This window comes from Solanum lycopersicum, chromosome 8 (assembly GCF_036512215.1).
Source record: "Solanum lycopersicum chromosome 8, SLM_r2.1".
Taxonomy (NCBI): domain Eukaryota; kingdom Viridiplantae; phylum Streptophyta; class Magnoliopsida; order Solanales; family Solanaceae; genus Solanum; species Solanum lycopersicum.
Window position 1 is genome coordinate 64,012,127 of NC_090807.1, and position 19,607 is coordinate 64,031,733.

Here is a 19,607-nt window from a genome sequence, read left to right on the forward strand (position 1 = left end):
ACGTTTAATTTTAAAAACATTGGTACAAATATGTCAATTTTGATGAAAATAATTTAAGTATGCAATTAATACAAACTCACAAATAATTTTCTAATTTTCTTTTCAATCTTCTGAAACTAGAAAATCACAAAGAATATAATAGTCTCTTAAACATTATGAATTAACCAGCAATATATTTGATCAATCGGCTAAAATAATCGTATACAAATATAGTTTTTTTTTTAATTCAAAATTATTAAGCTGCTCGAAGAAAAAAATTAAAATTTTAAATCACCATAAATTTTAGCAAAAAAATAAAATAAAATCATCTTTATCATTTCATGTCATTTTTTTTATGTATTTATCCCCTTAGTCCATTGTTATTAATGTGTTATCACCGTATTATAATAATATTTTAACATCGTAGCAGAAGAAATTACTAATCCATTAGATTAGAGAATATTTGGAGGAAATTAGGTTTTAAATTCTCATAAACCGCACGATTATATAGCTAAAGAAAATAGTCGTACCTAAAATTATCGTAACAATTACTGATATAATTATTAAGCTATTTCTTTAAAAATTACTACTAAAATAAGAAATTTCTTGATATCAATCAATTATTATATCCTTAATCAAAAATAATATTTTTTGTTTGTGACAAAGATAAGGACCACTTATACTTTGCCTTAATGATCATCCCAACTAGATTAAGTAATTAAACTCATCACTTTATTATATTGACTTCGTCAAATAGCTAATTTTTGTACTGAATAAACATTTTTTGCGTAAAGATAAAGAAAACACAACATTTAATAATGTCTGACCATTGTTTTCATAATAAAATCCAAACTAGCCAGTCATGAAAATTAGGTCATTAGATTAAATTTAAGTAATTTTTTGTATATTTACTTGTTCGTTATATTAAAAATGACCATCTATTTTTACTTATTCAGATTAAAAAAGTTAAATGATAATTTATCCTTATTAAATAATAACTATGGTTATTTTCAATGCATTTCTCAAATCATCAAATTTATTATATTAGAAAATTGATCGAAGAAAGACTCAAAATAGTTCCTCATCTTTAGGTTAAGATTTAAAGTGATCCTTGAATTTTCACACGGAACACTAATAGTCTCTCATGTTTGTAATATTGGTGCATATTTGGTCCTCTTCTAAAATTTTTGCATATTTTTTAACATTAATTTTGTCCAAAATTTTATATAAGGAATGTCCACTCGTCTTTTAATATATTTAATAGAAATAATAACTTATCTGAGAGAAATGATAAGACAAACATTTTTTTCTGTTCACGAGAAATATTACTGTAGCTAAACTAAGAATATTTTAACATATGAATTTGCAAGAAAAGAAAAAATTGTACTATTGCACGTGAAACTATCGTGATGAACCTCTTGATTTTACCTGCAATATGATTTCTACTAAAAAACAAAGTGTTTTTCTTCTCATTTTCTTTGATAAGGAGTTATTATTTCTACCAAATATATAAAATGACTATTGAACATCCCATACATAGGTTGTGGACAAAATCAATACCAAAAAATAGGTAAAATTTTAGAGTAGGACCAAAAATGTATCAATATTGCAAACAAGAGGGACTATTAGTGCTCTATGTAAAAATTCAAGGATCACTTTGATCATTAACCCAAAGAAGAGGGACTATTTTGATCCTTTCCTCAAAATTGAAATATTAAAATAATTATTATTTTATTAATTATTTAAATAACAATTTAATACTGGACATATAAAAATAGACGGATGAAACAAGTAGTTTAACCTAATGAATTAACGTGGTCTATGATGGTGAATAAATGGATCATGGGCATTGTCTCCAACATATCAACAGATAAACTAAATTATTGAATACTAATCGGTGATTTATTTAATTAATCAAGAAATTAAGAGAGAGAAAGGCTTGAAATTCTCTTAAATTGATAAAATATGTTTCATTATGATTAGTAGGCACATGAATTTGGGGATTTACATTCTACATAAAGTAATCTCTTTGATTTTATTTTTTCGTTCATTAAAATTAAGAAGAAATAAAAATAAAAAGAAGAATAAGCATATAGAGAAATCTATAATGAAAAATGATAGGACCAAAGTATATTTTCTACTTCTCTTAAAATAATTTGGTGTGTTAAAATATTTTCTAACTTTTCTTGAACAAATATTTTGATAAAAATCTACTTTTTTTTAAGCATAAATAGTTGTTAATTTGTAAGATCAAAACTTGTCATAACAACATTTCACTATAATAATCTTACTTTATTTAGAATCATATATTTCATATTATATTTTTCTGAGCATATTAGTATAAAATAAAATATTTAAATATTTGTGATAATCATCATTGATGTTAAGCATATATTATTTCAAAACTTGTTCATAAGCAATGCAACTTAAGTCTCATCTCAACTAATTTTAATATGTATATATATTATCGCTCATCAATATAATAACTATTTAATAACTCCGTTCATCAATATTTGAACAGATAAGAAGAAACCATCAAATATTCTTTTATCTACTCTGAAACTCAAATATGAAATATTATAATTTTTGACTCAACTCATTAACCACTAATGAATTAACATAAAAATCTCGTGAATTTCCAAAAAAGGATGTATTGAATTATTCATGGATCAAGGCATAGTGACATCTCAATTTTGTTTGTTTTTCAACTTTGGAATGTTTTAATTAACTTTACTATACTTAATTAGTCTAATCAAATGAGGTTATGGGCCTATGGGTTAGTCAATTATTTATTTTCTCAAAATTTTCTATATGTTAATGTTTCATTATCATCAAACATATGAAAGATACGCTATACTAGTTTGTTTCTTTGTCTTTTTTCAATTATTAAAATCTTTTCCTTGACTATAAGAACATTTGTATTATTTTTTTTAAAAAAAAAAGCTAAGAGAGGGTTAAGTATTATAACGATAATACACTATGATATAAAGTACAATTTGTTGAAAAGAGATTAATGTCAAATAGTAAAAATAAGGATTTTTATTTATGATTTTAAAGAAGCTTGTAAAAGAAAAATCTGACAAAAAATACAAGAGAGGGTATTGATCAAATGTCACTTTTTATTGATTTTTTAAAAATTATTTATAAAAAAACAACAATCATCTTATTTGGCTCATAAAAACAGACACGATGACATTTATTTTTACACCAGTTTTGTTTAGAAAAATAGTAAACCGTAAATAATATAAAGCACAAGAATTAAATTTTTAACAATTAGTATATTTTACACGCTCTTTATCATAAAGATATTGCTCTCAGATGCTTATCAAATTATTTTTCTTTTTATTCAAAAGTAAATGAATGCAATTGGACCATTTGCATTCAACAAAGTATAATGAACAATATATAGATCATTTTCCTTTGAGGCAAAAGAAAAAAGAAAAAGAGAATATATCAACATTAGGTAAAAGAGAGTGATTTGATTAATTAGTGGGTTAATGAAAAGGATCAAAATAAGATTAGAGACTTATAAAGAAAAGACATCCAAAAGGATATATACATGTGGTGGGTGCTGATAAAGATTGCATATTGATGAGACATACAACATATATATATATGTCTTTCATGTGACCAAAAGTATATGCTTAAGGAGTGTGTTTAGTATTATACATATATATATATAAGGAAAAAATATTATTTTTTTTCATAAAAATAAATGATTTATTTTTTGCTTATTTTCTAATGTTATAAAAATATCTATATGTAATTTAAATATATATAAAACAAATAGAGTTATAATATTGAATAAATAGTAAGGAAATAAAAATCACCTTCTTTATCTGATCGATAGAAAGTTAAAAACCTGAGACTAAAATGAGTTGAAATGATTCGGAGAAGAAAAAACAAATAAGTATTAGGGAATAAGGATGCACCAATAATATCTTTTCTTGTGGATTAATCCAGCATTGTTTTGACTCATAACAATTTGCTTTGTTTAAAATAAAAAATGACACAGTTAGAAATTTATTTTTTAAAAATACATGGATAAGATATATAAGGAAAAGCCAATCAGAGATAACTTCATTTTTTCCTCCTTTATTCTCTGAGTTCTTTTTTTTTTTTTTTTTTAAGGAATCTTTTATTTGGGTGTATCTTAGTGATGGTACATAATAGACATGAAGACAACCAATAAATCCCTTGTTTGATAAGTAATAATAAAAGTGGACAAATTCAATTGAACTGTCTTTTGGGGATAATTTGGCTGCTAGTAATTTATGGTCCAAATTTTACATCCAAAATATATTTACCTAGCTTTTTTTATTATTATTTCTGTTAAATTTTAATTTGAGTTTTGAAGATTACCCTGCGTCTATGTAATAGCTTGTAAACCACATGGGAGAGGTAACCCGCACTAGTCAAGCCTGGTGTGACGAGCTTGACCCAGAAAGCAAATTCCTTACTTTCACTGGCAAGTGGTTTCGAACTTGAGACCTCCAACATGAAAATCTCAAGATCAAACCACTGGGCTACCCCGAAGGATTGTTTTTGATATATTTTATGCACCTTCTTTTCTATTTTTGTTTTTTGTTTAGGGAAGAGAGGGTACTATTCTTGGAGCTCTATGTGGGTCATAATTATGTAGCAAATGTAGAGGATTTAAATTTTTGGGATCATGAATCATAATCTTTTAACCCACCCTCCACCCCCACCCCCACCCATCTAGACTTTGTCAAAATATCAAAGGAACAATTCAAAAAATAGGAACTTCTTGGTTTGGGCAACCTTGGTCTAGTCAAACTTCAAAATATTATATGATGACAACTTTGAAATTATTAATTTGAACTCTAACCAACAAGTTTGAAATAATTTGAACAATATTCTTGGTGAGGAATAAAACACTTCATGACCTCAATGCAGGGGACATAAAACTTCCTTAAGGAACAATGTCAAACATTCCACAATCAAAACTGGAAAGTGTTATTGATTTGAAGGAGGAGGCCTGAAAGGGCGGAGCTACAAGTCTATCTACGTGTTTGGAACCTAGTAGCTTTGACCTAAACCTTGTATTCGTGGTTAAAAATCCACTCAAATATGTATAAATAGTTTATCAAGAATAAGTTGTATTTTCTAGAAATCAGAACTCATAAACTCTAAATCCTATCTCCGTCCTATAGAGGGGCTTGTCACTCATTGTTACAAATCATCCTATGCTTAGGGCAGGACCTGAATCGTCTTACTTGCATTCCCAAATAATGCCCTTCGGAGAAGAAAAACTATATGACTCACACAGTACCAATTTCATGAACAACTTACTACTACTCTACAAAATTATATCTTACTTCTGATTGAGTGTCTCTGTAGATGTTTTCTCTTGGACATGTTTGTTTGGGTTTAGCATTCGCATGCTTTTCTGTTTCTCTGCTTGAGCCATCTCAAGAAGTGCTTGCTTCTGCATGGCCTCCATCATCTCATCTTTTCTCTTCTCATCTCCCTTAAGTTGCATTTTCATTACTTCCTCTGCCTGCTGGTCTAAAGGCTTGAAATAATCAGTTATGGCCGTCTCCTGGAAATATTCAACCATTACTCAATCATCAATAACACAGGAGGTGTACTATAAGTAGCAGAAAAGTCATGAGTTGGAGAAGGTTGAACCAATCCCTATTTTACATTCAGCAAAATTAAGTTCCCCCTAACACCAGGAGACAATTAGTGATTCTGACTTAACAGATAGACGAGTATGGATTGGGAGCAATATTGATCGACACTCATGAGCCACTTGGCTTATTATTATTAGCATGGCCCCTTTCCCTTCTTTTCCTTTTCTCTCCCAGCTTTGGATCTATACATTCAATATTCAGAGTATCAGTGTACGGAGTGAATGTAGTTCTAGAGAACATGTTATTTAACCCCATTCTGAACCTTCCAGTTGAACGGGAGAACTCCCAGGCAGATAAGTAACATCTGCTCCAGACAACTTTGCCGGTAGATAACAGCTTGGACTTTGAATATTCATGAACTGCCAGTCTGCAGAAAGAAAAGGGATGGCGAGGGATCCATATTTTCTGAGAGGAGTGAATGTATAGTAAAGGTACAATGGCAGGAGTGAATAGACAACCAGATAAGAGAAGGATTTGCAGAGACAGATATAAAGAGAACAAACACACTTTTTTGTTATGGGTAGGTGGAAGTAAAATTTTTTTCAGAGGGATTCATTGTTGGAATTAACCATGACCAAATACTAAAAGAGATGGTAAAGAAGTTATAATAAACACGAGTCTTAAAGAGAAGTAAATTGATATCAGTAGAGAACTTGGCTCTTCTCTACCGCAAACTGAAGCAACACAAAAGCAAGGGATTCATCCTAATGAATTAACCTACTTCAGTCTGCAGCCTGTCACTTGACATCTTTTTCTCTCCCACTGGCAATTCAAACTAATAAGCCAACACTATGTTATACCATTTCAAATTTGACATGACAATCTTATCACCTTATGTTATTCACCTATATATATTGAGCAATTACTGCTAAGTTACACCTTTTGACCACACTCAATAGAGTAAGCTATTCAAACATCTTAATCTAAAAAATGCGCCATTGACAGTTTCACTGTAACGATTAAGGCAGTTGACAGCATGCTTCACAATCACGAAACACTAGAAATAAGAATCAAGAAGATTGTGAGCTTACAGTATCTTCTAACTTCTTATTTAAAGCTTGCATCTCTTCTACCATGCGTCTAACTTCTGATAAAATCATCTGCTCAGGAATCTTCCTTACAGCTGCCTTTCTCTCTTCTGCCTGATCAAACACATTGATACAGAGACAGGAATCAGAAAAAGGGTTTATAACTAAAAGCATGGCATTATATACAATCTATCAACTAATATTTTCAAAGACTGCAATTTGTCAAATTTCTTTGCGATAATCATCAAGGATTAATTAGTCTCCAGCCACAGCACCTATAGCGCTTTTTCTATACTTTCCGGGCGGGTGTACTGGGAACTGGAAGAAAACTTAAAATCATGAGGGGCCACCCATTTCCTACACAAAGTAGAAAATTCTGACCTTCAACCAGGGGGCCAAATGGCCAATCCAGGATTTTAATGACGTTGTGCAAATTACAAGTGCACACATTACTCTCTGTTTACAATGTTTTTATTTTTAATGATGACCGTGGTGTCCGGGCCAGCTTACGCACACCTCAACTAGTTCCACGGAATACCTTGCCACCTCTCACCAACAACAGTTACCAAGTAACTAACTCTATCCACTTAGGCTAGAAGAGATGAGAAGAATCAACTAGTGTTTTTTTGTCTCCACTACGTTTTGACCTTGAGGTTCTCAGCCACTTCTTCGACCACTAGGCCGCACAGCCACACCCTGGGTGCACAATGTGTATAGACTTCATAAACACTTCCGAAAATTTTCAATATATAAATATTATTGGAACCGGAGACAGGGGATTCAGCTGCCGACCATGAAGATGTTCCTATCCTCACCCTCACCAAACGAATAAAATAAAAAGATTCCTTGGTGCTCACGAGAAAAGGAAGCTTGTGATAGAACACAAGTATGCCTCAATGAAATCTTTAGCCCAAAGACTGAAGATTCTACAATCTACCTAATACAAACTTGCCAAGGAACAGACACAAATCTCAGGTAACAGATAAATTAAGGTCCAATAGCTGTCTTCGGTGATTTAAGATCGGATTTTTCCAGTTCAAAAAAAAATTTAGTATACCAAGTAAAGATCAAAGCTTTAATATACCATCAAGTAGTAACATGAAACTAAGAATTAAGAAGCCATATAATCCCAAAAGTTAACTGCAAAATTATATTAATTGATTTCCATTTCCAATTAACTGAACTTCCATTTCTAAGTAAATATGAATAGAATGAAAAAGACCTGTTGAAGACGCTGTTGAAGCTGTAACCGATACGATCGGATTTTACGCTCTTCATATCCCGACAGAACCCTAATATAGAACATCGCCTTTCGTCCGAACTCTATAAGCTTCTTCATTTACTTTAATTTTTTTTCCTATAACAAACCTCACAACTCCAATTAAGCAAAAATAGGAAACGGATTGCTCGAGTCGGAGTAATTTTCCTCTAGCCGAAGAAGAAGACAAGTCGCTCTCTCTGGGTTTTACTGCGACATGAATCGTTTAACCGGGTCAGACCCGGCTGTCCACAAATATAACCCGCCTAATTATTTGACGGACGGATGGACTATGAATAAAAAATTATTTATTTTTATATAACAAGATGTATTACAAATTAAGTTATTTATTACCAATTTTCTCTTATCTAAATTAGACTTTAACTTTTGCCCTTTCATTATGAGTTAAAAAATGGAATCGTAATCCATCCCATTTTCGTTTTCGTTATCTTGGAACTCCTATTGTAGTTGTTTTGACCATACAACACCCCAGTCGTATACAACTACCATAAATATCTGAAAACGCAGAATGAATGAGAAAAGGAGAAATTAAAATGGTCTTAAATGTTATCACAAGGAACTTTCCTTATCAATGTTAAGAAAAAAGCTTTAGAAGATAAAAAGGCTAGATGCTCAATCACACAGCCATAATGGCATGTCACACGACATTACATCACAGCCTATGCTAAAGTGAAGCAAGTATCAAACTATTAACATGCTTGTTTCAGGTGAACACAAGGAGTTATGGAAACCACAAGTTGAGAAGCAAATCTAGTTTCTCCTCTTCTTCTTCTTCTCTTCCTTCTCAGATGCATTCTTTAACTGCAAAAAAACGAGCACAAGAGTTCATTTTAATGGCCAAAACACTGAAATATCAGACATTTCATTCAGTAAGAAATTAATATAAGCATAAACATTAAAATATATCCTACCATGATGATCAGAATCCGCACAAAAACAGCGACAAAATCTGTGAAAAGGGTCAATGCATGCTTAACGTAATCCATATCACCCAAGTGAGCCTTCTCAATAATTTCTTGGGTGTCAAAGACGATGTAGCCCACAAACACCAAGAGTCCAAAATACAACTGCCAAACAAAAGGTGTGGTGTTGGTGGAAGAAAAATATTAGAGCAACTTGCAAATTAAACGATGCTATAAGTTGAAACTGCAGCACGCAGGAAACAATGCGTATACCTCAAACTTGAAAACAGCCATGGAACCACCAAAAATGGAGGATGCAAAGTGCAACCAGAAGAGAAGGGAGACGCCAGATGAAAGAAGGCCCCCGAGGTACAAGTACTCCCTGCGCCTTGCCAACATGGCAGCAGCTGAGAAGCAACCAAAAACCACAGCACAACCTACAAAAGCGCCAAACACAATGCTGCAATGGAAGAAAACTATGTATCAGAAAAGCCGATCTCAAGGATGTTATAACCATGAAGCTGCTATATAGTCGGTCCTAATATATAAGAATTGCACTAAACAGCTGACTCATACACTTAATAAGACACCACATACAGCGACACAGTTGAAATCAAGGAACAGACTGTCACCAATTGAATTAGGTTAGATTGCTCCCGAAAAAGACAGCATTCATTCTACGCCAACACATACAACGACACAGTTAAAATCAAGGAACAGACTGTTACCAATTGAATTAGGCTGGATTGATCCTGAAAAAGACAGCATTCATTCTACACCCTTTGCTAGTAGGGCTCACAACTCCCCCAAGTAAACTAGGACATTTTCTTGTGATGCTTTAGCATTTAAGAGAAAGGAAAACACAAATAAACAAATAAAAGAGCAAACAAGAAATGATGCATTCAAATGCAGCAGACACTGCAATCCAAATCGAGTACTGGAAATCTAGAGACCCGACCTAATACCTTGAGATCACACAACAAAGTTATCCCACTTCCAAATCAAAAGCTGAAAATCCCACAACAAAGGATCTCACACAGGCAGTTTAACATAGATAGATCACGACAATCAAAACTAACACACTAGAGAACAGGAACAATATTTTCAAATAGAAAAAACAACAATAAGAAAGAAGGAGACACACCTTGGATCGAAGTTAATGCCCAGCTCAATCAGAGGACCAATAGAGGCGCCTTCAAAAAGTGCAGCTGCCATCAGAAGAGCCACCCTTTTTTGCTGCTTCACCAAAATAACAAAAAGATAAGTTCAAATTCAATAACCACATGACCACAAAATTGCACAACTAAAGGAGGCCCACGGCAAGCAACTGCTAAGGTTTATAAGGCGGTACAGTTGGTGCGTACCTCTTGATAAGGAGGAGCTGAGAGAAGCCACACCATGCTTCCCATGCAAGCCATTGTTGTGAGGAGGCCACCGATATTCCATAGAATGTGAAGGTAAGCCCCAGCAGCCGATGCCACTAAAGCACAGCATAGCGTAAGGTACACCTGTAACCATAAAATTTATCAAGATCAAGATGACATTCACAAGCCATGGTAAAACGACATATACCGAAAAAATAAAAAGATAGGTACGTGTAACATATTCTTCCACATTGATACAATTCAACGCAGAAGTTCTCAATTTGTCATGAACTCACAAAACTAATCAATCAAAACGCTGCTTCAAGACCAGTCTTCTGATAGTAGTTATTTAAAAAACACGAGTTTTTGTTGATACACACAACAGTGTTGCAGTTAATTTTAAACTATAAAAATTAATTATTTTCGCTAACCTCAGTGGTTAAAATCTATTGTTATTTACAATATCTCATTAGTTTCACCATAAAAACGTCAATATGTTATCAAATTTTATTTAATTAGCACCTCATAATATAGAATGAACTTCAAACCATGTAAAAAAGAAGAACTATACAACAAAACCTCAATTCAATTTTCCCTCCTTTCAATGTGAATATGGAGAAGGTGAGAATTAGGGCTTCCACAAATTCCACAGCAAAACTAAAAATTAGGGCAATTTTCAACAAACAACAAATAATCCGATAAGTTACGTAGCCGCAGGATAAAACAATTTGATTCAAATCACCGAAAGCGTCCCAAATTCAACCGTGCAAATAACAAAACAGCAATCCAACCATAAGAACTCTCAAATGTCAACAACCCAAAAACAAACCACAATATCTACCTAAAAATTTGATAATACCGTAAGAAATCACAAATCTGTATCAAAATTAACAGAAAAGAAGAAATAACAATACCTGCTTGAGATGAGTTTGAACGAGAGGTGAGATCTGGCGGAAGTTTTTGAGAGAATCATAACTCCAGCGGTTGCGAGAGGCAGATTGCGAGTCGAAGAACGATGTGAAACCTTCCATTGTTCTCTTCTTCTTCTTCTTCGAGTTTTTGGAACTGAAATGAGCAAAGGATATTTATCTGAACGTAGACAATGTTATGTTTGCTATACCGATATGCGAAAGTCGTCTGCCTGTAAGGCGTTGAAGATGCGTTTATATAGTGTTGATATTCGGATAATTGATCGCTTCTCGAATTTACAGGAAATAATATGAAAATTCCAGCGTCAGTTCTTGTAACTTTACATTTATACCCTCACTGATTATTATTTTCTTTTCTTTATTACCTATCGGATATATTGAATTAAAAGTAATATTACTTTGTAAATTTTTAGTAAATTAATTGTCTACATTTGAAAATAAAAAATTTATCGGCTAGCCACATTTGTCTTTTGTCATTTGCTATTGATTTTAAGAAATATTTATACTATAAAATTATAAATGGATGCTATCGTCTACAATAAAATAAAACATGCATAAATTGGTTAAAAGCGATCCAATATTTAGCATTCCACAAGCTAAACAAAATTATATGGCTAATATTGACGAAAGAAAAATGAAATTTGGAAGAGAGTAGTAATTTAATTTAATTTTTAAACACAGGGGCAATTAAGGGAAATACTGAGTCGTTGGGTTCAGAAGAAACTAGAAGAACCAATTGTACAAGTATAACGTATAGGTTAAGTTATAATTTATCTCAAAAACTACAAGTTGGTTTTTGATAGAATTGACCGGGTGTCACCTCTACGTTTCCACGTATTTCAACCAATAAAAAACTGCCATGTCATCATCAGCATATAATCTCCTTTTCAAAGAGCATGTGTTAAAAATTAAAATAACAAAATAGTCTACTACTTTTGTAAAAATAAGCTTCTTTGAACCTTCAGAGAACAAAAGGTAGGAAATCAAGGAGGATGAAGAATCTGCTTGCCTTTTCTTGCAAGGAAACTGATGATGGTTTACGCATTACATAAACACCTAACGTGTAAAACGCTTTCATTCACTTCTTTGAATGACAGCATTTGATTCAAGTCACAGTTAGATACAACATCAGTAAAGCATATGATTACACTAAATTCAAGAGTTGTTGAAAGAATTACATGCATTGGTTAGATATTTTTACATGACAACTGGTAAAAAAGGAAGAAAAAGATAGGCTTCAATTAGTTACTTGTTACAATACTACACGTGACTGAGAATTTTCTGGTAGAGGAAGTGTAGATTCTAGGTCTTGGGACTCTTGGCTAAACCTTAGACGATGCAGCTTCTGCTTTCTCCATGTCTCGTAGCATGGGGCAAAGAACTCATGCCGTAGGGCTTCCTCGGCACTAATCCTCAATCTTGGGTTTGATGTTAAGCACTTGTCCACTAGATCGATAAGTGATTGGGGAATGATCTCCAGAAAATCTGATTTTCGGGTGTTTCTTGAACACCATTCTCGTAATTTTACAGGCGAGAGAGATTTCGTGTCAAACAAATCCTGTTTCATGGTAATGTACAATTCAAAACTATGGAGCTGAATGGAAAAAAAGAACAGTTCAAGGAAAAATTGGAACTTTTAGTACCGCTGGAAATGAAGACTCTCTGTTGTGTAGTTTGGCCACTTCCCACAAGTCTTCACTTCCTTTCAATTTCACTATTTCCTTTATGTTCCTAATTAGAAATTATGCAATAGTTAGCGAATTCCCATAATCATTTATCTTGTTCAAAGGCAATGAATACAAACAGTTTCTTACTGATCAGGATCTCCAGCAAATGGTGTTCGGCCAATAATGAAATAGAGTAAAGTGACTCCAGCTGACCAAATATCAAGTTTTGTACCTTGATGTACAGATCTGAATAGCACCTGTTCATGCAACCATTACGAGTCCTCAATCAGTGGAATAAACAAAATATGATGATAATGGACAGTGAATATTTTTAATTATGTATTGAAGTTATAATGATGATGATGGTGTTAAGATGACAGCCACATTTCAACTTAAAACAAAAAGCAGCATGAATGAATATCTAGGCAACAGGCTAAATCACAGTGAGTGAAAATGAATACAAAATTAGCTAATTGCTATACTAACCTCTGGAGCTCTGAAACCCTTAGTTCCAACACAGGGTCCTTCTCGCTTTTGCATCCGGTCCCCTGGAAACAGTGGAAAATCAAACTCAGACCACAGTTCCAACCAAAACTAGTTACACAAAATAACAGACCTTTGCTTTTCAGTAAACCAGCACCACCAATGGCAATTCCAGATGAATGTAACGGCATTGGTGTTATGTAATACTTCTTTTCTACTCTTCCTGGAGTAGCAGCAACCCGCTTTCTCTTAGAAGTTGGACCATTTGTATCTACATGGCTTGAACGTTGGCGTACTTCCTGCACTAGGTTAATCAGCTCCTTCCTACCAGTACATGGAAGGGGTTCTCTCAACCTTTCTGCTGATGGAGTCCTATTGCTTGTGGCATCCTTTGCTGAGGTTATCCCCGAACCATCAGCACCTTGACTTTTTCTAATATTCCTATGTGCAATATCAGTGCCAACCTTTTCTTGGCCAACCTTCCTTTTAAGGTTTTTGGATTGTATTGGAGACTTAACGCCTTTCATTGATTCCTCATTGATGCCTTCCTCAAGTTTTACAGTTGATCTTCTCTGTTTTATTGGAGGAAGAGACCTGGCAGGGGGAACAGGATCACTATTACAGCTTGTGGCATGGCTTGACTTTGTCTTGTCTGTATATTATATACATATGCAGTTCTTAGTGAACATTCAATTGCTAATATACAATAACAGAGAATGTAATAAAGATTGAACTTGAAGTATTCGACACTATTGGGAGTTAAAACAGTCTCAGGGTCACATTTTAATAGAGATCTTGGGACAATGTTGGATTTTGTCCATTTTCCCCTTAAAGAAGCTCATTCTTTTGTTGAAGAGAAACTTAAAATCATAATGTAATGGGGACTTGAAGCACAAGACATCTTTCAAGCGAAGGAAAACAACACGAAGAAGAAGTACCTGATGTTCCATATTTTTGGTGCAGATCCTATGTAGTAAATAACAAGGAAAATCAATTAGATTGTTCAAATGCAACAACATAACAGGAAGGAAATTTCTACGAAGTTGGATAGCCCACTCACCAGGGCTAGGTTAAAGTCAATGAGGTAGCCTTTATCAACCTTTCTTGAAAAAAGGAAGTTTCCAGGTTTAACATCTCTGTGAACAATACCCTGCATGTAAGAAAAATAGAAGTTAGTTGTGTTACCAGGAAATCCATTCAGTTCACATGCATCATTTCTGATATTCTTACCTGTTTATGTAAACCAGCAAGTGCCCTGAACATGCAAAAACCATACCACCGGAGCTGGGAAACATTCATATCCCTTTTCAAGACCTTAAGTATGAACCATGACAATAAACATGTTAACATAACAACTATTATATGTTTAAACTAGATAACTCAAAAAATTAAAGAGATCAACCTCTGGTCTATCATGCTCAACATGCTCTAAAACGAGGCAGTCAGAATTTCCATTCTTGAATGATCCTTCATACTTAATGACACAGTTCTTTCCCCTGTCATAAAGCAAAGGTTTTAGAAGAATTCCCATAGTGCATAAATAGCTATAGATATAATATTTGCATATATTCATGTTGTATCCATGGTTCCTCAAAACAATTTCCTACGTCATTACCCAAAGCGCTCGAGCATCTTTAACTCATTATGGACATGTTGTGTGTTAGCATTTGGGTGAGGACCTGCAAAGTAACAATCAACATCTCAATTATATTTATCACCATAAAAGCATCAAAATCAGTCCCCAGTTAAGGCAACTGAGGGCCATACATGGATGTGTATGAGAGAAACTCAATGATGAAAAGAGCATAGATACTCCCTTTTTTACCATTTCTTTTTTTGAGACAAGATACTCCATTTTACCATTTCTTTTTTTGAGACAAGATACTCCATTTTACCATTTCTTTGAAAATGAAACAATGTTTCAGCACGGGACAAAAAGCAAAACATGGTGCCACAAACAAAACATATAGTTCTACTTCTCAATTTTTTTGGGACTGACACACTTCTCTTTTTAGTCAATCATAAAAAGAGTAACACATTTCCTTAATTGGCAAACATTTAATGACCCTATCAACATTTTACCCATGTTGGGTTCCACTTATTTGGCAAAAAAGTTCATAAAGTACTTTTCTGTTTAAAATTAATTTATTCTAAGGATAGGTTTGGAATATAGCAAAGTCTTCCCATATTTCTTAAACTGTGTCAGTCAATCTAATCACATAAATCGGGACAGAGCGAGTAATAATGAAGACAGAAGAATGCCTCCCATCTTTTGATGCAACATCAACCTATACTACAATAAGTTCTCCCTTTGACCTTGCTCAATAAGGTTAGCGAGTATCAACCTACATCTTTCCACAGATATATCATGGAAGTTAACCAGTCAAGTTCAACAATATGGAAGAATGAAAACAGCATTCAACTGCTAAAGGATCCTAAATAGTTATACGATCAGATAAAGCAAATCAAAGAAATTTAAATTTAATATAATAAGCAAGTATTTGGGTGCATATCATACATTTAATTGCAAATTTCACTCCATCACTCTTTCTCCTTGCCCTGTACACCGTCCCATAACCACCTGCAAATAGTCATCAGGATTGTTAAAGGCATAAATTGGTAAAAAGTTCGGAATATACATTGCTACAATTGAAAGCCAGTCAAAGGTAAATACCTGAACCCTCTTCTTCCTCCACAATATAAGAGTCAAAGTTAGGCAATTGATTTTGCTCCGATTGGCTCTACAAAATAAGCAACTTGATGTTTACGTCATGATTTTACAGCAGTAGGCTTACCAAATACAAGTCAAATAAAATGATGCACTGGAGCTTACTTTTGCAGAGTTACATATGACATTCTCCGCATTTTCTTTTGGATTTTCCCTCCTCTCTTTAATGCCCATACCCAAGTCATAGTTCTGTTTGTGCTTCAGCTTCACAGGGATTGACGTTGCATCTCTTCTAAGTTGCTCTTTGTCAAGAAGCAGACTGGCAGCATTATGATCCTTTGGTTCCTTGGAATTCTGCGGCTCCTCGTGGTCCAATACATCCCTCTGAAAGGATTTTGAACTGGGCAATGATTTTCCCAGCTGCTTCTGACCAAAAGACTGTGAGCGCGCTAAGATGGCATGGCTCTGCAGAGGCTTATCATTTTTTGCTGTATCTATGTGGAGAAGTGAAGTCGAGCATTCTTTTGTAGCATTCTCTGCAGGCAAATCATCTTGAGGTGATATGAGCACCTTTGTTGTATGAGTCTCAGTGCAGTTAACTTTTATATTACTAACAGGATAAGAAGCTGGTTCTTCTTTGTTGCCTTCCACAAAATTTTCCTTTTGAATCATCCTTTCAAAGCCATAGACAGAAGCATCAGCTGCAGATGGCAAAATTTCCATTTCTTGGTCCAATATAGTACAGGAATTTATGCAAGAGTTTGTTTTCTTTTCTGTAGTACCAACCATCTCAGAAGCTGAACTGGCAAGGTGTGGATTCATCTGAAGCATGGAATCTGTGATACATTTAACTCTCGTTGATCTAGGGAATCTGAAGAGGCTATGACTAGGAACTTTAGATTTACAAATAGGAATATGTACAAGATTTGCTTCATCACTGTTCTCTCCCCTCTCTAACTTGTTTTTGCATTCATATTCAATACTCTGAAGTCCAGAACTTGATGATCTGGTACTACCATCAATTACCCGACAGGTTCTGAACATTTCATAAAATTCTCTGAAATTGCAACCCAATGACAATGGTACTCTTGTCAACTGATTCACGCCACACCTCGAATTGTCATTGGGAAGATATGCCTGTACCAGCAATGTTAGAGTATTAGAGACAACAAAGATGACTATTTTGAACTTTAGCATAAAATGGAACAAAGCAATACATTCTAATGAAAGCCAATTAAGAAGAAGAATCATGGAAATGGCGAGGCAAAGCAAGATTAACAGCCAAAATCCCAGATCTCCCTCAGTCTTGGATATAATAGAAAGAAAATTCTGAGAAGACTAATGTGTCATATTATCTAACAGGCCTTAGTGGTCTTCCATGTTATTATTTGATCCCAATTCAAGTTATGTAAGAAAATTCTGCAGTCGTCTAATTAACTTTTCATATGAATGATTTCTCATCTAAAAGTATGAAGTGTGTGAACTATCTCAATCAAATGTAAAAGCAATTAGAGATTAGAGACTTTTGATTATTTATATAAGGATTGTAATACACCCTCTGACGTGCAAGCCTAATTCTTCTCTTGGTATGTGAAAAATATCATGTTGATCTCAAACTCAAAAACTGTCTACCAGAGGTATATAAACCATGTCATCCAAAATCCTAAAAACTAGTAGGAAATAACACTTCTATTTATACATATTAGGTCTCTTGCATTATTCATCAATAGCTCAAGTGGACAGGAGGACATCTATTCCATGTCATTCAAGTCATACACTTATACAAGTTTCTAATGATCCATTCTCATATTTATTTGCATATGCTGTGAAGAATGGGAGCATCATGAAGAGCTGTAATTGACTATTAATGCCCACCAAAAAGGAAAAACTCTCCTAATCATAGAGTCATTAAGTCTATATTATCTGAGATCTATAATAGGGCCTCAATTGGCCAGACATTGAGTTTGCATCTGTTAAGCATCAGATCTAATCATGATCTGCTCAACGCATACTTATCACAAAAATCTTTTCATTCCAAGTCCAGACACTTATAATGTTTTCACCAATTTAAGTTTAGAAAACATTGACATTTATGTCATCAAATTAACAATCTCATTCACATATTTCTTATTTCAATTGAATGCTAATGCTAATTTTAATGGTTAGACAAAATTTCAGCATGCAGTATACCTTAACTAACTACAAAGGCTCACAAATTCTCAAATTAAAACATGAAAAGCTCCAAAATTACCTGTCTGAACATCCTCCATGCCATCGAAGGCAAAGGCATCATCATTTGACTTCTTCCTTCACCTGAAATAATCAAACAAAATACTCAAGTGAACCATAATCACAACACATAGACTAAAAGAACAGAAAATACCATGTCCTACCATCAAAATAATTGAAAAGTCCTCTTTTATTAACCACTTTTGAATACTCAACCTCCGATCCAGCTCTCTTCCTTTTCCTATAATAAGTCCTAGTTATACGCTCCGTCTGTCCTCTATCCGGGAGCTCCTGAAACTCCAGCTGAGCTACAAAAGCCGTAAACGCATCCGCATTTGCGAAGAATTTAACTGTTGATGTGAATCCGATGGAAGAAAACGTAACTAAGTAATTGTTCGTCAAATGAAGAGGAGAATTAGGAATCGAACAGAGAAATTCAATGAACTCCGGTGAAGCTGAAAATAAAATGCATTTCGATGAAAGCTCCGACGGCTGAGCTGGTCTTCCTGTTGATAATAGAAGAGCGAAAATGTGCCATGCTTTATGTACATCGGAGATGGCAGTGGCGGAGTCCAAGTCGGAGAATGAGGTTAATTGAAGTTCCATCGATTTTCAGATCTGAAGATGGAGAAAAAACATGAGGATTTTGCTTGCAGAGAAATGAGAGAAAGTGAAAAAAGGAAATTTAGAGATGAGTGAATAAGAGGGAGAAAGAGAGAGGAGCGGGAAATTGATTTGCTGTAGGGTTTGATAATCCCGCCAATTTCTTTTATAGGAAATTGAAAAAGATTAAACAAGAAAAAAAAATAAAGATAAAATAAGTTAAATAGACAGAAATTTGGGCTGGGCCTTTAAGCACATATTTACCCATATATTGGACATATTTACCCAAGTATCTATCGAAATTTTCACAAAGTTTATCTTTGAAAATTTGAGCAACTTTCACGTGTAACAAATATAAAAATCATATTCGTATGTTATAACTTATATATAACAAATATTAAAATCATATTTTTATGTTATAGCTTGAGTTTACATAACTGCACTCCATAACAAACATAAATATGTATATTTCACTATACATATACAAAAGAAAGCAATTGTATAATTTATTTAATTTGTGCTTGTATAAAGTGAGAGTGGCAAACAAGATCTGGGAGAATGGGATGAAAATATATGTATTTACACAATTTTCTTTCGCTTTATACAAACACAAATGCATTTTATACATTTGTATTTATATAAAAAGAGAGTGGTGAGCACCAGGAGAGAAGCAAAATAGCAACAGTTTGCTATGGGGCCTAGTTAAATCAAGCTACGTCTATAAGCATTTTATTTGAATTAATAGTTTATCTTAAAATTTTGCTCATCATTTAATCACATTTTAATTGACTCAGTTGTATGAAATATGGTATCATTTTT

General features: G+C 33.6%; 3 protein-coding genes across 4 annotated transcripts; all 3 read right to left on the reverse strand.

Moving 5' to 3' along the window:
* Positions 1-4,932: 4,932 nt before the first annotated feature.
* Positions 4,933-8,363, reverse strand: LOC101247950 (stress response protein NST1). The gene is made up of 3 exons (XM_004245776.5): positions 7,887-8,363; positions 6,668-6,778; positions 4,933-5,542 (listed from the first exon to the last, which is right to left on the reverse strand). Exons 1-3 carry the CDS (start codon positions 8,001-8,003, stop codon positions 5,315-5,317), a joined length of 456 nt encoding a protein of 151 aa, XP_004245824.1. The 5' UTR covers positions 8,004-8,363; the 3' UTR covers positions 4,933-5,314.
* An 89-nt stretch (positions 8,364-8,452) lies between these two features.
* BI-1 (Bax inhibitor) lies at positions 8,453-11,439 on the reverse strand. Of its 2 annotated transcripts, none has more exons than XM_010327000.4 (6): positions 11,124-11,439; positions 10,210-10,353; positions 9,990-10,084; positions 9,119-9,305; positions 8,855-9,010; positions 8,453-8,744 (listed from the first exon to the last, which is right to left on the reverse strand). In XM_010327000.4, exons 1-6 carry the CDS (start codon positions 11,238-11,240, stop codon positions 8,694-8,696), a joined length of 750 nt encoding a protein of 249 aa, XP_010325302.1. In that variant the 5' UTR covers positions 11,241-11,439; the 3' UTR covers positions 8,453-8,693. The 2 variants fall into 2 exon arrangements, with proteins under 2 accessions (XP_010325302.1, NP_001234450.1); NM_001247521.2 differs by having other exon boundaries at positions 9,990-10,081; positions 11,124-11,395.
* Positions 11,440-12,254: 815 nt separating this feature from the next.
* On the reverse strand, positions 12,255-18,925 carry LOC101255123 (uncharacterized). The gene is made up of 15 exons (XM_010327215.4): positions 18,350-18,925; positions 18,208-18,269; positions 16,122-17,093; positions 15,963-16,029; positions 15,807-15,869; positions 14,904-14,967; positions 14,691-14,784; positions 14,519-14,602; positions 14,349-14,438; positions 14,227-14,254; positions 13,422-13,940; positions 13,292-13,353; positions 12,953-13,062; positions 12,782-12,869; positions 12,255-12,696 (listed from the first exon to the last, which is right to left on the reverse strand). The coding sequence occupies exons 1-15, from the start codon at positions 18,789-18,791 to the stop codon at positions 12,391-12,393; spliced, it is 3,051 nt and encodes a 1,016-aa protein (XP_010325517.2). The 5' UTR covers positions 18,792-18,925; the 3' UTR covers positions 12,255-12,390.
* Positions 18,926-19,607: the final 682 nt, after the last annotated feature.

Coding starts and splice junctions, on each gene's coding strand:
- LOC101247950 (XM_004245776.5), bottom strand. CDS start 8,003: ATGAAGAAGCTTATAGAGTTCGGACGAAAGGCGATGTTCTATATTAGG. Junction 6,779..7,886: donor TTCAACAGCGTCTTCAACAG/GTCTTTTTCATT, acceptor GTGTTTGATCAG/GCAGAAGAGAGAAAGGCAGC. Junction 5,543..6,667: donor ATAAGAAGTTAGAAGATACT/GTAAGCTCACAA, acceptor GAATATTTCCAG/GAGACGGCCATAACTGATTA.
- BI-1 (XM_010327000.4), bottom strand. CDS start 11,240: ATGGAAGGTTTCACATCGTTCTTCGACTCGCAATCTGCCTCTCGCAAC. Junction 10,354..11,123: donor TTCAAACTCATCTCAAGCAG/GTATTGTTATTT, acceptor TTATGGTTACAG/GTGTACCTTACGCTATGCTG. Junction 9,306..9,989: donor GGCATTAACTTCGATCCAAG/GTGTGTCTCCTT, acceptor CTTCCATTGCAG/CATTGTGTTTGGCGCTTTTG.
- LOC101255123 (XM_010327215.4), bottom strand. CDS start 18,791: ATGGAACTTCAATTAACCTCATTCTCCGACTTGGACTCCGCCACTGCC. Junction 15,870..15,962: donor GGAGGAAGAAGAGGGTTCAG/GTATTTACCTTT, acceptor GACTATTTGCAG/GTGGTTATGGGACGGTGTAC. Junction 14,439..14,518: donor TTGCTGGTTTACATAAACAG/GTAAGAATATCA, acceptor TCTTACATGCAG/GGTATTGTTCACAGAGATGT.